A 14,450-nucleotide genomic window follows, 5' to 3' on the forward strand; every position below is an offset into this window, starting at 1 on the left:
CCGTGGTCCCCGGCCTCGCTCCGCCCACCACAGATTTTTCCCGCCATCCCGGTGAGCTGAGCTGTGAATTAGCGGCAAATATAATTAGCCGTCACTCCGGAACAGAGTTCAGCTCTGCACAGGTTTCCCCGGGGGCAGCAAGACCAGATGCACCACTTGCACAAAACAGCTAAAAATACCCTGCTAACAGAAGAGATTAATTAAAATGAACATGGTTCACAGAATCTCTCACTCTCTCAGTGCTCTGAATATTTAAAGAGTCCCCGTGCCGCTCACCTTTTTGCTAACCAGTTCCACTGAGGCAAAGCAGAACTCGGGGTTCACACCAGCGACACCCCATATTTAACCACTCCAGAAAAGGAACACACACCACATAAAACCCCATGCACACATTCCCTTATTCACACTGAATCTGACAAACAATCTGAATGCATAATGGGTTCGATACTCTATATTCGCAAAGGAAAATGGTAAAAGGACAATCGGTGCTGGGTCATTGTGAGATTGTTAAAATCAGCCATGCTGAATAGGAGACACGGACATTTCTAAATGCTAAAATATTATAAAATGTTGTTCTGACTCCAGCTGGAGGGCCAAATACAGGTGCAATTTGCCTTAGATTGCCAACAGGGCGAGCTGTCTGAATGGAATTAATTCACCTAGTAGATTCCCCACGGAACAGAAAGAGAATCCATAAAGCTTGAGGTACCCCCCTCTGCAGCACACACACACACATACACTCACACACACACACGTACACACACACATACACTCACACACACACACACGTACACACACACATACATACATTCACACAGGCAGGCGCACACACACACACCAGAGAGATGAAACACTTGTAAATCCCCTAATTCCATTTAATTCTGTCTGAAGTCCATTAGGTGAGTGTGCACAGCCTCTAACTCCCAGCTCTCAGCAGCTGCCACACAGCACACCGGAGCCCAGCAAGGGGCTGAACTTACCAGCTATCAACACCAGTAATTAACACCAGATATTTACAGTAGCCATTAGCGCCAGTAATTAACACCAGATATTTACACCAGCTATTAACACTAGTAATTAACACCAGATATTTACACCATAACAGTGTATTCTGACTCCAGACTCCCCTCAAACACATTACTCCACACTGGCAGTGACAGTCCGGTTTGTGTATTGACTGATGTGTGTGGTCCCGCCCCCTTTCTGGATTGGGGCCATTGATTGGATGCAGGTTGTGCTATTTCTGGTGTTAATCAACCACCACCTGACACACACACACACACACAAACATATTTTCACACACAGATATAGGAACACACATGCACACTTCTTCTGTTGGAAATATCTCTGTTCTCTCTGTTCTGTTAAGATGGAGATGTTTTGGACCTCCACCTGATTATAACTTTGTTTCACTGGTGAGGGAAACATGCAAAAAGCTTTGAATCTGTCGCCTCAACCAAAAAACTTGAGCTCGGATCAGATGAATATCACGGTCACTCAGGGAATGAAGAGGCACGAATGCCATGCTACTGCAAACAAGCAGGAAAGGGTTTCACACGCACGCACGCACACAACCACACAACCACACACCCATGAAGATTCATGCCCCACGTCGGGAGGACAGGCACAGGCTCTGGCCAAATTCCCCCCCGTCTCCCCTCTCATTTATAGAGGTCAAACGCTGTTCTTTTTGGCAGCCTGAATGGCCGCCCTGCCACAGTCTAAATACGGCTTCTGGCAGCGACTCTGCTGCCAGGGAAGCGCTTCGGTCCTTTTCCTGAAACCCAGGAGCGGAACTTCTCCGGCGAGGGGCCCCCTGCTCCGGGGCAGTGGAGCATTCCCAAACGACAGCATTCCCAAACGACAGCATTCCCAAATCCCTGCATCTTGCGGCTGAGAATGTCAGGTGCCGGGGAATAACTGTCCTCCCCATCACCATCATTATCATCATCATCCTCTCCAGCCGCTCAGAAGAGCTGTCCATCAACACAAGCTGCATACGCTTCATGGTGTTCAGCGTCTGCACTGATTAAAATCATGCCTTTTAAATCACGCCCTTTAGCTTGGCTTTCACAGAGAACAGCTGAAAAACTCAGAGCAATACATCCTGGTAATGGATGCCGTGTTTCAGTGGAGGCCAAACAGTTTTCAGAAAAAAATTCACAGATCCTCTCAGGCATTGTGTCCCTGCTAAATGCTTCCCCAGGGGAGGAGGCAGGGGGGTCAGGCAATTGGAATTCTGGATGTCAAGCTCCAGGGAAACAAGCAATGGTGCCGATTTCTGTACTGTGCACATGACCACACCTGGACTGGAGTCAGTGGTTTAACAGATCCTGCACTTCTGTAAGTGCTCCTAAATGGAAGAGAAAATTCTGGAGGGGGTGATATTGGGGGTGGGGGGGGGGAATGGGGCGTGAGATCAGAGCCTCGACCAGACCCCTGGGTGACCGCGATGCCCCCCCCCCACGTAAGCCTTATCCCGAGTGACCACGATGCCCCCCCTCACACGAGCCGTATCCCGGGTGACCGCGATGCCCCGCCCCCCCATGTGAGCCGTATCCCGGGTGACCACGATGCCCCGCCCCCCCATGCGAGCCGTATCCCGGGTGACCACGATGCCCCGCCCCCCATGCGAGCCGTATCCCGGTGAACTCCGTGACCCCGATGCCCCGCCCCCCCATGCGAGCCGTATCCCGGGTGACCGCGATGCCCCCCCCCCCATGCGAGCCGTATCCCGGGTGACCGCAATGCCCCGCCCCCCCATGCGAGCCGTATCCCGTGTGAGCTATAATAAACCCCCAGCACAGAGCGGAGCCGCCAGCGAGCACCAGTCTGGGAGCGGTAATAAAATGATCACACTGCCTCTCTGATGCAAGCCTTAATTACCTCTCTGAGGAGCGTCTAATGGGTAAACAGCACTTAAAGAGCTGGCTCAGAGAGTTTAGCACTTCAGCGCCCAGAGACACACAGCCAGCCCCAACCCAGCAGTCTGACCCAGCAACCCTGACCCAGCAGCCCAGACCCAACAGCCCAGAGACACACAGCCCCGACCCAGCAGCCTGACCCAGCAACCCTGACCCAGCAGCACATACCGAGCAGCCCAGACCCAGCAGCCTGACCCAGCAGCCCAGACACCCCACTCATCACTGTACTTCACCAATAAGTACTCTCTCTCTCTCTCTCTCAAAGACACACACAAACCCTCCCGTACACATAACACACAAGCACACATACTGTATATACACACACACACACAAACACACAGACATACACAGAAGTTCTCCACAGAAGTTTCTCTGGAGTCCCACAGAAGCAGAAGATCAAAGGTTCAGGGCGTCACCATGGTAATCCTGCATTCCGTCCCTGTGAAAGGCAGCGGCTCAGGAGGCCTTATCTGGCGCGCACAGACGCAGCCGCGCGTATCTCCTGCCCCCGAGCCACACACCGGCTCCGGAACTTTCCAAACGCCGGCGGGAGAGATGAGTGACGGGCGCTCGGGCTCCAGACACCGCCGTTTCCGCGGCAGCGGCGCATACATTACTGTCCCTGCAAATGTCAGGGGCGGCGTCGTGTGACAGAGAGGAGCGCCAAATGTCAGCGATGCATTAACATGGCGGCAGCGCGGGGGGGCGGGGGGGTCCGGAGTCCAACTCAGAACCACACCCCGCCCGGCCGCAGCGAGCGCCACACGGAGAGAGCCGCGCCTGCTCTGAGATCGGCGCGGGGAACAGCGCGGGGAACGGGGGGGACGGCGGCTGTGACATCACTGAAGGCACAGGCCTGCCCACCAGACAGACCCGCTGGCAGTGTGCCGTGCAGACTCAGTAATCCCCCGCCCCCCCCGTCCGGCCCGCGCACGCAAGGTCACCGGAGGAGCAGCGGGGGGCGCGGGGGCAATCTGTGGAAGCAGCGGGGGGTGCGGGGGCGTAGGAGGGGCGGGGGGGCAGTCTGTGGGAGCCTGCAGGGGGTGGGGGGGCGTAGGAGGGGCGGGGGGGCAGTCTGTGGGAGCCTGCGGGTGCCAGGAGGAGTAATCACCGCTCAGACCAGCCGCTAACGAGCGCGAGCCCCGCCCGACCCCTGCCCCCGACCCAGAGACACCCCAATGCATCCATCTGCCCCGCCCCAAACCCCCGATCCCCAACCACCGACCCCGAGATCCCCCCCCCACCCCGCTGCCCCGCCCCGCCAACCCGCTGCCAGCCCAGCCCAATCCGCCCTGCACCGTCCTCCCAACCCGGCTCAGTAATGCTCAGATAGAGGGCCTTTAACTGAACACAGCAGCGTCAGTAACTGAACACAGCAGAGTCAGTAACACTCAGAGCCTGTAGCTGAACACAGCAGTCAGTAACGCTCAGAGCCTGTAGCTGAACACAGCAGTCAGTAATGCTCAGAGCCTGTAGCTGAACACAGCAGTCAGTAATGCTCAGAGCCTGTAGCTGAACACAGCAGTCAGTAATGCTAAGAGCCTGTAGCTGAACACAGCAGTCAGTAATGCTCAGAACCTGTAACTGAACACAGCAGAGTCAGTAATGCTCAGAGCCTGTAACTGAACACAGCAGTCAGTAATGCTCAGAGCCTGTAGCTGAACACAGCAGTCAGTAATGCTCAGAGCCTGTAACTGAACACAGCAGTCAGTAATGCTCAGAGCCTGTAGCTGTACACAGCAGTCAGTAATGCTAAGAGCCTGTAACTGACACAGCAGTCAGTAATGCTCAGAGCCTGTAACTGAACACAGCAGTCAGTAATGCTCAGAGCCTGTAACTGAACACAGCAGTCAGTAATGCTCAGAGCCTGTAACTGAACACAGCAGAGTCAGTAACGCTCAGAGCCTGTAACTGAACACAGCAGTCAGTAACGCTCAGAGCCTGTAGCTGAACACAGCAGAGTCAGTAACGCTCAGAGCCTGTAGCTGAACACAGCAGTCAGTAATGCTCAGAGCCTGTAACTGAACACAGCAGTCAGTAATGCTCAGAGCCTGTAGCTGTACACAGCAGTCAGTAATGCTAAGAGCCTGTAACTGACACAGCAGTCAGTAATGCTCAGAGCCTGTAGCTGAACACAGCAGTCAGTAATGCTCAGAGGGATTTTCTCTGTCTCCGCTCCACAGTCAGGGCTCTGTAAGCAGCAGCTGCATGATGGATTGCGTAACTGCTGAAGACTGACCAGCCTGGGGCCAGTTTAAGGGCCGCGGCCCCAGCATCCCAGCAGGGGCCCTGTGCAGGGGGCCCCCGCGGGGGGGGGGGGGGGGATAATTTCCAGCCATTACCGAAATGGCTCCCTTTTGCCCCCCCCTGTGTACAGCCAAAGCCGACTGCAGCCCCAGAACCGCTCCATCACTTCAGCACCGCCCCCCCAGACGGCCGTAACACTGACAGTCAGAGCGCTTCACTTCATAAATATCATCAAATATATATTAGCAGGCATAACGCTCCACATAAACACCACCGTAATGCATGTGCACACGCCATGATTCTTTCTCTTCTGAAAGCGACAGAACAAAACGGATTTATGGCCCGACTTCTGAGTGAATTAATTCCTCTATTTAACATTTCCGTCGCTCCCCCCGTCTGATCGCGTGTCCACCCCCCCCCCACCCCACCCCCAAGCGTGTCGCTGCTCCAGGCCCGAGCGTGTCGCTGCTCCTTGTCCGAGCGTGTCGCTGCTCCTTGTCCGAGCGTGTCGCTGCTCCAGACCCGAGCGTGTTGCTGCTCCAGGTCCGAGCGTGTTGCTGCTCCTCGTCCGAGCGTGTCGCTGCTCCTTGTCCGAGTGTGTCACTGCTCCTCAACCAAGCGTGTCGCTGCTCCAGCGTGTTGCTGCTCCAGGCCCAAGCGTGTCGCTGCTCCAGCGTGTTGCTGCTCCAGGCCCGAGCGTGTCGCTGCTCCAGGCCCGAGCGTGTCGCTGCTCCAGGCCCGAGCGTGTCGCTGCTCCAGCGTGTCGCTGCTCCAGGCCCGAGCGTGTCGCTGCTCCAGGTCCGAGCGTGTCGCTGCTCCAGGCCCGAGCGTGTCGCTGCTCCAGGCCCGAGCGTGTCCCTGCTCCAGGTCCGAGCGTGTTGCTGCTCCAGCGTGTCGCTGCTCCAGGCCCGAGCGTGTCGCTGCTCCAGGCCCGAGCGTGTCCCTGCTCCAGGTCCGAGCGTGTCGCTGCTCCAGCGTGTTGCTGCTCCAGGCCTGAGCACTCTGGCTCTCCCAGGTCCCGGGGAGGTTTTTGGGGTTAGCACAGCGGTGCGCTGACATTTGTTCTCACAGCCTGGAACAAATGTCACTGTGTAATGTGGCAGAATAAAATATGCACGGGAGGCTCGCTCCAAAATTATTTAACAAAAGTGCAGCACAAAAAAAACCTTCTTTTATTTATCTGGTGAGCTGCTCTCATTCAGACTGAAGATAAATGAGCATCTGATGAGAGCAGCACGGGGTTCAGTTCCATTATGGGCCCATCCACTCTCCAGTGTCCCCAGTTACCGTATATATGTGCATTAATTATTTATGACAGCGATAACTTTCTGAGAGATAAACATAAGTTATTGTTTAAAAGTCCAAAGGGTACACAACGGCTCCCAGCAGCAGACCAGCATGCAGATGGAACAGAGCATCACCCCACCAGGGATTTCGCCGGGGAATATGGGGCTATTACACTGTGAAAAGTGCCATTATACAATAATTACTCATTACTAGCACTTCATTAGAATAAAAACAATAATTATAAAATAAAAAAAAAGTTTGAAGCCCCCAGAAGCCATTAGAAATGCGAGTGCATTAAAAACGTGTTATGCGTTAAATGCGTGTTGTTCTCACAGAGACTCACTGACAGGAAACCATTCAAAGCGGGTGCTCAGATTTCAGCCTGATTTGAATAAAACTCATTTCCTTCCGAAGCCAAACAATGTTTTACAGTGTTAAACACACTCTGCCGGTCCATCCTCATTCGCCAGCCACTTCAGGGGCCCCTAATCGAGCTCATGCGCCACAGCCCGGCGGATTCGTCACAGCTGACAGCCACTTCCGCCACGCCCGCCCGCCACGCCCGCCCGCCACGCCCGCCACACCGCCCGCCCGCCCGCCCGCCCACCCACCACGCCCGCCCGCCCGCCCCCACCACCCGCCGCCCGCCCGCCCACCCACCCGCCACGCCACCCGTCTGTACTCACCACTGACACCTGCAGCATCACTGACACCATATGCATGTAGAAACTCTAATATTTTATTGATATTTTGGCTTAATAAAACAATATTCAGTAAGAGAGAGGGAAAACAGTTTTGCAAATTTCATAGAAAATGTATTGTTTTGGATGCTGCCAATATGGAGAATCATTTTTAATACACACTCGCCTCAGTCTGTGGAGCCAGTGATGGAAAAAACAACCCAGCTTCGATTAGAGACCAGAGTCATCAGACTCATCAGACCCATCAGAGCCATCCCAGACACCGCTGAGTCTTAAGAGGCTGTGGGTACTTACAGTGGACATAAGTTAATACAGAGCGGTAGAAATGAGCTCTCGTGTTAAGTGCACGAGCACTCAGGTGTCACACAAATTGATTTCTGACTGCAATATGGACCCAGCTCGCTTCACTGATGTGCTGATTTTTTTTCTCTCCTACGGTTTGAAATCAATTTGCTGAGATTAAAGTTTTTCATTTCATTAAGTATATAAAATGGAAACCTGTTAACAGTCACTTCGACACTACAGCAGGTATCATATTTTAGTTTTCCCTTAAAAAGGTTTTAATGCAGAGGATGCTTCTCCTCTTAACATTTCAGAGATTAAAATGGAGAGACCTCCTGAACGGACAAAAAATTAATCACTTAGCAGATCGAGCCTGAACAGGACATCACCCAAAGCATGCTGGGTAGCAGAATGATGTTCCTGTATAGTAACTGTCCTCAGATGCTGCCGCATATTTGCAGATAACAACTAAATTACAACACATTTGATGGATGGAAAGGTCTCCTTTAGACTAATAGCTCTACCACCATTTATCAGAAATGGACCCTCTGTGAATCCCACCCCAGGGCTTGGATCCAGATCTGCTGTCTAATTCATAAGGGATATTTTTCATATTGGGGTGGATGACAAAAACTGGTAAAGTTAGCACAAAAATGCCTTATAGTAACACATGAAATATACAAATGCTGAGTAATGATGTATTAAATATAAATATAAAACCAGAGCCCTACATGCTTTACCTCAGAGGGCAGGGATTGGCTGAGTGTGAGCTGGTATGGGGGGGGGGGGGGGCAGGGAGGGGCCAATGCACTTTAGCAGTAAGTCGATAAGCCAATCTACCTGCGGTCAGGCAGGCTCTTTGCGATGAAGGTGATGACGATGAAGGACAGTCCAGAGTGTTTGGCACCCCGCTCCCTGCCCCACCCCGCCCCCCCCCCCCACGGCAGCTTGTGCTGCAGACCCATGGAGCTGAAGCGGCGGTGCGTTCAGACGAAGCGGAGAGAACAACGCGGTCACCGTGCGGCGAACGCCCATGTGACTGAGACGCCGCCGCACGCACCCTAGCAAACGCTCCACTTTCCCAGCGTCTGCACCAATCAGCACAGCCGCAGCTAAAGAACTACACTCTCCTGCCACCTCCTCTTCCTGTTCTCCAGGGAATCATGGGAACACACAAACCCAGGCTCACAGGAAGCTAGTTAAGTAAAGGGCACCACATCAGCCTGTTATATCTTAGCTGCAAAGTTCTGAGCATGAATAAGTATGAGCGCGCATAGAAGTCTGAATATCATATTGGCAAACACTTAGTCAGACGCCCCGGTCTCCCATCTCCAGCGCACGGGCTGTTTCCTGTACACACTGAGGCGGAGCTATAATTATATCTGACATGACAGGCCTACAGCTGCCCTCGCTCCTCTGACAGTCTGACGATTTGACAGTTTGAATCGCGCCTCCTCGTTTGTTGACAGTGTGTCAGCAACAGATTTCTTAGCATCAGATCTGCCTCCCTTCTGCAACGAGCACCTTCTGCAACGAGCACCTCCTGCATAGAGCACCTGCTGCATTGAGCACCTCCAGCAAAGAGCACCTCCTGCACAGAGCACCTGCTGCATTGAGCACCTCCAGCAAAGAGCACCTCCTGCACAGAGCACCTGCTGCATTGAGCACCTCCTGCAAAGAGCACCTCCTGCAAAGAGCACCTCCTGCAAAGAGCACCTCCTGCATAGAGCACCTGCTGCATTGAGCACCTCCTGCATAGAGCACCTCCTGCATAGAGCACCTGCTGCATTGAGCACCTCCAGCAAAGAGCACCTCCTGCACAGAGCACCTGCTGCATTGAGCACCTCCTGCACAGAGCACCTGCTGCATAGTGCACCCCCTGAAAAGAGTACCCAGCGACCACACACCCCTGGCATGGAGAACCCTTACATGCTAGATGAAGCTCAACCCGCCTAAATACACAGCATGCATTTTAATTTCCCCTCATATAGGACTCTAATGGGGGGGGGGGGGGTGCCGCAGCAGGAAATCACCGCCAGCCAAGCGACACGTAACCAGAGCACCACCAGATGAGCCCAACCCGCTCTGCAGGCACAATCCCTAGCCAGGGGCCGCCGACACCCCAGATCCCTGCCAGCCCAGGGGCCCCCGCCTGCAGGACCCACCCCAGATCCCTGCCAGCCCAGGAGCCCCCGCCTGCAGGACCCACCCCAGATCCCTGCCAGCCCAGGGGCCACCGCCTGCATGACCCACCCCAGATCCCTGCCAGCCCAGGGGCCCCCGCCTGCAGGAGCCACCCCAGATCCCTGCCAGCCCAGGGGCCCCCGCCTGCAGGACCCACCCCAGATCAGCCCATTTCAGGGTCACTGACCTTTCAAAAGTCCTTCCTCCAATCAGAATCAGTCACAGATGCTGGTCTGCGTGCCGAGCTGATCTGAGGTCAGTGCTTGATGATTACTGTCCCCGGGCCAATAATGTGATTCATCTTCAGCATCACTGACTCACCAGAACAAAAGCATTTCCTTTTTTCCCCAAAATTACATTTCTTATTTTCATTTCTCATCAGCCTTTCCTACCATAATTAAAAGATATTTTCATTTTCACTTGAAAAATTCACATCCTCCCCCTTCCATAAGCAACCCTTGGCAAGCACAACTATGTTTATAATACCATAATAACCAGCAGCCAAAAACCCCGACACAGGAGCAGGGACGGACTTTCAAAATTTCAGTTGTCCAAACTATTTCAGTTATACTATTATCAATAATCAATAATAATATAACCAAGGCTCTCCTATAAGCAACCCATCTCCGTTTTTCAGTTAGTTATCTTTACTTTGATAGCAGTGCCTATGTCCCTTCTATTTAAATTTAAATTGGTTTAATTACAAGGAGATCAGGTTCCACAAAATCATTCCGATTGCAGAAAAGCCATCAGAGAAACATGAAGAAAAAACATCTTTGGTGACATTAAATTATTCCATGTGACAAGCACTACTGCAGCATGTCGATGCTCTTTCGCACACACACTCAACACAACACACCGTGTGTAACACACACTCCACACCACACACCGTGTGTAACACACACTCCACACCACACACCGTGTGTAACACACACTCCACACCACACACCGTGTAACTCATATACTGGGTATACACCCTCTTGGTGTTTCAGGCCCTACAGTAATATCTCTGCTTCAGACTGCGTCAGACTGCGTGAGCCCGCCCTCTCCCCTCCTCTCCTGTGAGGAGGCTGCAGCCAGTCAAACTCCGTGGAGAGGCAGCGGCCCCGTCGCTGTCCAGCCGCCGTCCTGCCGCGGTGCAGCCGTCCCGCCGCGGTGCAGCCGCCATCCCGCCGCGGTGCGAGAGCAGGTCTCGGGCGGACCGGCACCCACAGACCCACAGCCTTTCATCACCGTGACGACGTCCGTCAGCACTCAACCGGAGCAAACCTGCCAATCCCGCGATTACTTCTGTATGATGAGGGTCAAGTGCTCATGCTGATTGTTTGAGTGCCTCTTTAGGAACAGCCAGTCTTGAGTTATTACACACATGGGCTCTTTCCTACATATGAGGTGGATTAAGGGAAAGGGGGGCCTTATTCACATAAAACTAACTCTCTCACACAAGCAAACAGTCATTTCCATCATTAAACGAAGATTAAAAGGAAACAAATCTGATTCTTGGTCTAATTTTGCTTTTCTTGTGCATGGCATGCAGCTTTCAACATATCAAGCTTATTGATAATTATCTCACCCTCGCCAGCACACAAACCAATTCAGTTACTACCTCGTACTCTTGTGTTGCCACAAAATTAGGAATAATATTATTCTAGCAAAATTTAAAATGTGCGTCCAACGGAGAGATGGATTCGTGACACCAGATCGAGAAAAGGACGCGAGAGAAGAGCCTTTTCTGGAGATGGAAGCCTGCGCTGGATAAGCGGCCGCAAATCAAAACACTCCAGCCGCCCTTCGTTTTCATGCGCAACCACGCGGCCATTGATTGCTTGTTTGAAGCGGCACTCCTCGCGCACAATGGATTGGCAGAGCAGGGGGTCAAGAGCCCCTCACTTTCCCCGCATTCCCCAGCGCGCGCAGCAGCCTGTTCGATTTGCCCCTTCATTCGGTAGGAGCAGAGAGCATTTTATTAGGACGGAACGGACACGGCGCGAATAAAAATCACGCCCTGACACAAAAAAGTAATGAGAGGTAGAACTAAATTGTCACCTCAGCGTGAAAATGCTCAGAACTCATTTCTACCAACGACTTCTCAATGAATCATGCCGGGAGACAGCCTCATAGCTCTCAGTGGCACAAGGTGCCAGATCCATATATGAATCATTGCAGAAAGATATAAAGAAAGGGAGATAGCATTATAAGTGATTGTAAACTGGTGAAAAAAATAGATATAGATTTTCGAATGCGCGCCGTACAGAACGTCCAAAGCTACATTCGGAATGCGAGGTCGATAAAATGCTCACAACAGTAGTTCTTATTCCATTCAGCCAAAACGATAGTGGCAAGCGTGTGAGTTTCAGCAGACTGCAAAACCTAGGAAGACTCGCTGTTAAATTAGCCGAATAGTCCAGATATTCTTTGCCGCGATACCTCGCACTGGAGAACAATGGCTACATTATTCTCTGTGGTCTTTAGTTCAGATAATGAATGGGTACAATCAGGGCGCCTAATTCAGATTAATGTGCGCGAGGCACAGAAGTGATGCATGGACTTTATTTCCACAGCCTCGTGGCGAAACACACTGGATTTTATACAACAAACGGGGCCTAGATCATTTGTTCGAAATTACCCATTTAACTGACGAGAGGTCGTTCCTGCACAAATTTGTTATTTATTAAAATGTTGGATGTTTCCTGTTCTCGTTAAATTATATTATACATCTAGTAAGCCTGTTAACAAAGGTTGTTCATAATTATAAATGAAATATTCGGTGCATAATTAAAATCAGAGTTGGTATAGCCAACTAATCATTTTATTCTTATTGTCATTCACATATATGCGATTAAAAATGATGTTCTTTCGCGTCGATTTAGTGTTTGAAAAGACAACATATACTTTCAAAACATTTAATTATTTTTCAAACTGAAAACTTTAATAAACGTGAAGCGACACGCGGATTAGCCTACCTGACCCCTTTCCTTTTGGAATATTGCTATCAAACCCGACAGCGACACTGATGCAAACGGGAGGCGGAAAGTTCCTGACACGCATCAGATCTATCAGCACGCGGCGCTTCTTAAAAGGCGCAAATGCCTCGTGTCCGAGAGGACTCGGGGTTAAGTCTTAAACTACAACAAACCAGTTTAGTGATCCCGCCGTAAATCAAACCGTAATGTATTTTCAAACGATAGCCTACTGCTCAAAAGGAGTAAGCTATTACAATAAAAATTCTGATGACAACAGAACACACTGATTTTGTTTGTTTTTTTTTTTTTAACTCGTGTTTAAATTTAAGACATTTCATTTGTCCAGGTTTGATAACAGAAAGACGAAACACACTGACAGTAGCTAGAGCGCAAATATATTAATATTAATATCAAAGACATAAATCATTCCAACTTAAGTCTCAAGATTCGGATAGGATATAAAAAATGTAATTGTGATTTATAACTGTAAAAAGCTGGGACGTGTAGTTTCCAGCTTTTATTGTAAATTCTGAAATGAAACCATTTGCAAGTGCAATTCTCAGAACAAATACTGAAGAAAGTAATTTCCCCCAATGCGCACAATAAACTTGTATTTCAAAATCCTTCCGCAAAAATAACAAAATGGTTTAAAAATATTTATCTTAAGTAGACATACTAGCACAACAGAACGCGCAAATTTAAACATGTTAACTTTAAAATCAAAGTGCTGGTAGTTTATGCGTGTCTTTACTAGAAACCAAAATCATATTAGCACGTTTGAATTTCGTGATTTAAAAAAAAAAGCTGGATCAACCAAATTAACAGTCATGCAACAAGTTTGGGAAATATAATGGGTCATTATCTTACCTCTCCAGAAGGAAGTCAAGAAAATTATTTTTAATATCGGGCAAGCACGAAGCGCGTCCCCCTTTGCAATCCGTAATCTACTCATCTTGGATATTTTAAGGGAACTGTTCAAACGCTGCGCATGCATTTGTTCGTTTTCAGTTTGAAAACAACATTTTCGCGCTACATATTCCACTTTAGAACTAAACGTGTCAAAGAACAGATCTGTAAATGCTATGTCCAGTTCATGCGATGGGGTCAACAGCGATAGTTCTCATAAAATCCTGTTTTCCTTTCAGAAGCACAGAATTCCCTTGCATATTCCAAAACAAACGGAAATGCAGCACTATGTGCTCTGTGTCGCTCCCCTTCCCAGTCTTGGCGTTTAACTCCGGAGTTTTCTCAAGTTGAAAGGAAAGCACAATGTTCCGTTTCACTTAGTATTGCGGTGGAAACGCGCGCGGCACGTCCATTGATCGTTTCATCCTTCATTCGCCGCCGATCACCGAAATGCCGTGCATCGCTGGAAACGCCGAACTGCGCTGTGCGCGAAATTCCCCCGTCGCAACCCCGACGCTCCTTTCAAACTCGCATCATTCGTTTTATCTTACACATCTACGGTGGGTAAACTTGGGTCCGTACTTTCCGGAGGAGCACCGGGTACGGGAAGGGAGGTGCTGTTGTTGGGGGGAGGGGGGGCGGGATTACAGTGACACGTTTGAAAGCCAATAGTGTTCTCTTCTGTGGAATAGGTGAGGGAAGGAGTTAGTCTGGTAGCAGCCAACCAAATTACTAAAAACTTCCAAATTAAAGTAAAGAACGACGGGCTGTCTGTGAGCGAGACTCGGCGACGCAGTTACAGATTACCTGGAACTAACTGCCTCCCTAAAATTTCACCCCTTATCCTAACCCACTGTGAAATTAGGCAACAAAATCCCAATGTATTCTTCCACTTCTGAGGAACTGTCAATCACATTCACAGATTAGTTACAGATTAGATTTGCACATGGGAATTA

The 14,450-nt window shown here is 50.5% G+C and overlaps 1 protein-coding gene across 2 annotated transcripts in view; it reads right to left on the reverse strand.

The window, feature by feature from the left end:
- si:dkey-215k6.1 (transmembrane protein 132C) overlaps positions 1-14,113 on the reverse strand; it is a 152,530-nt gene extending 138,417 nt beyond the window's left edge. Inside the window, exon 1 of one of the 2 annotated variants that reach the window (XM_064353256.1) lies at positions 13,456-14,113. In XM_064353256.1, the coding sequence (XP_064209326.1) occupies positions 13,456-13,582 (127 nt within the window). In that variant the 5' untranslated portion in view covers positions 13,583-14,113. Of the gene's footprint in view, positions 1-12,588; positions 12,776-13,455 lie in introns of those variants that run through there. The other variant, XM_064353257.1, reaches the window with a different exon arrangement.
- Positions 14,114-14,450: the final 337 nt, after the last annotated feature.

This window comes from Anguilla rostrata, chromosome 10 (assembly GCF_018555375.3).
Source record: "Anguilla rostrata isolate EN2019 chromosome 10, ASM1855537v3, whole genome shotgun sequence".
NCBI lineage: Eukaryota > Metazoa > Chordata > Actinopteri > Anguilliformes > Anguillidae > Anguilla > Anguilla rostrata.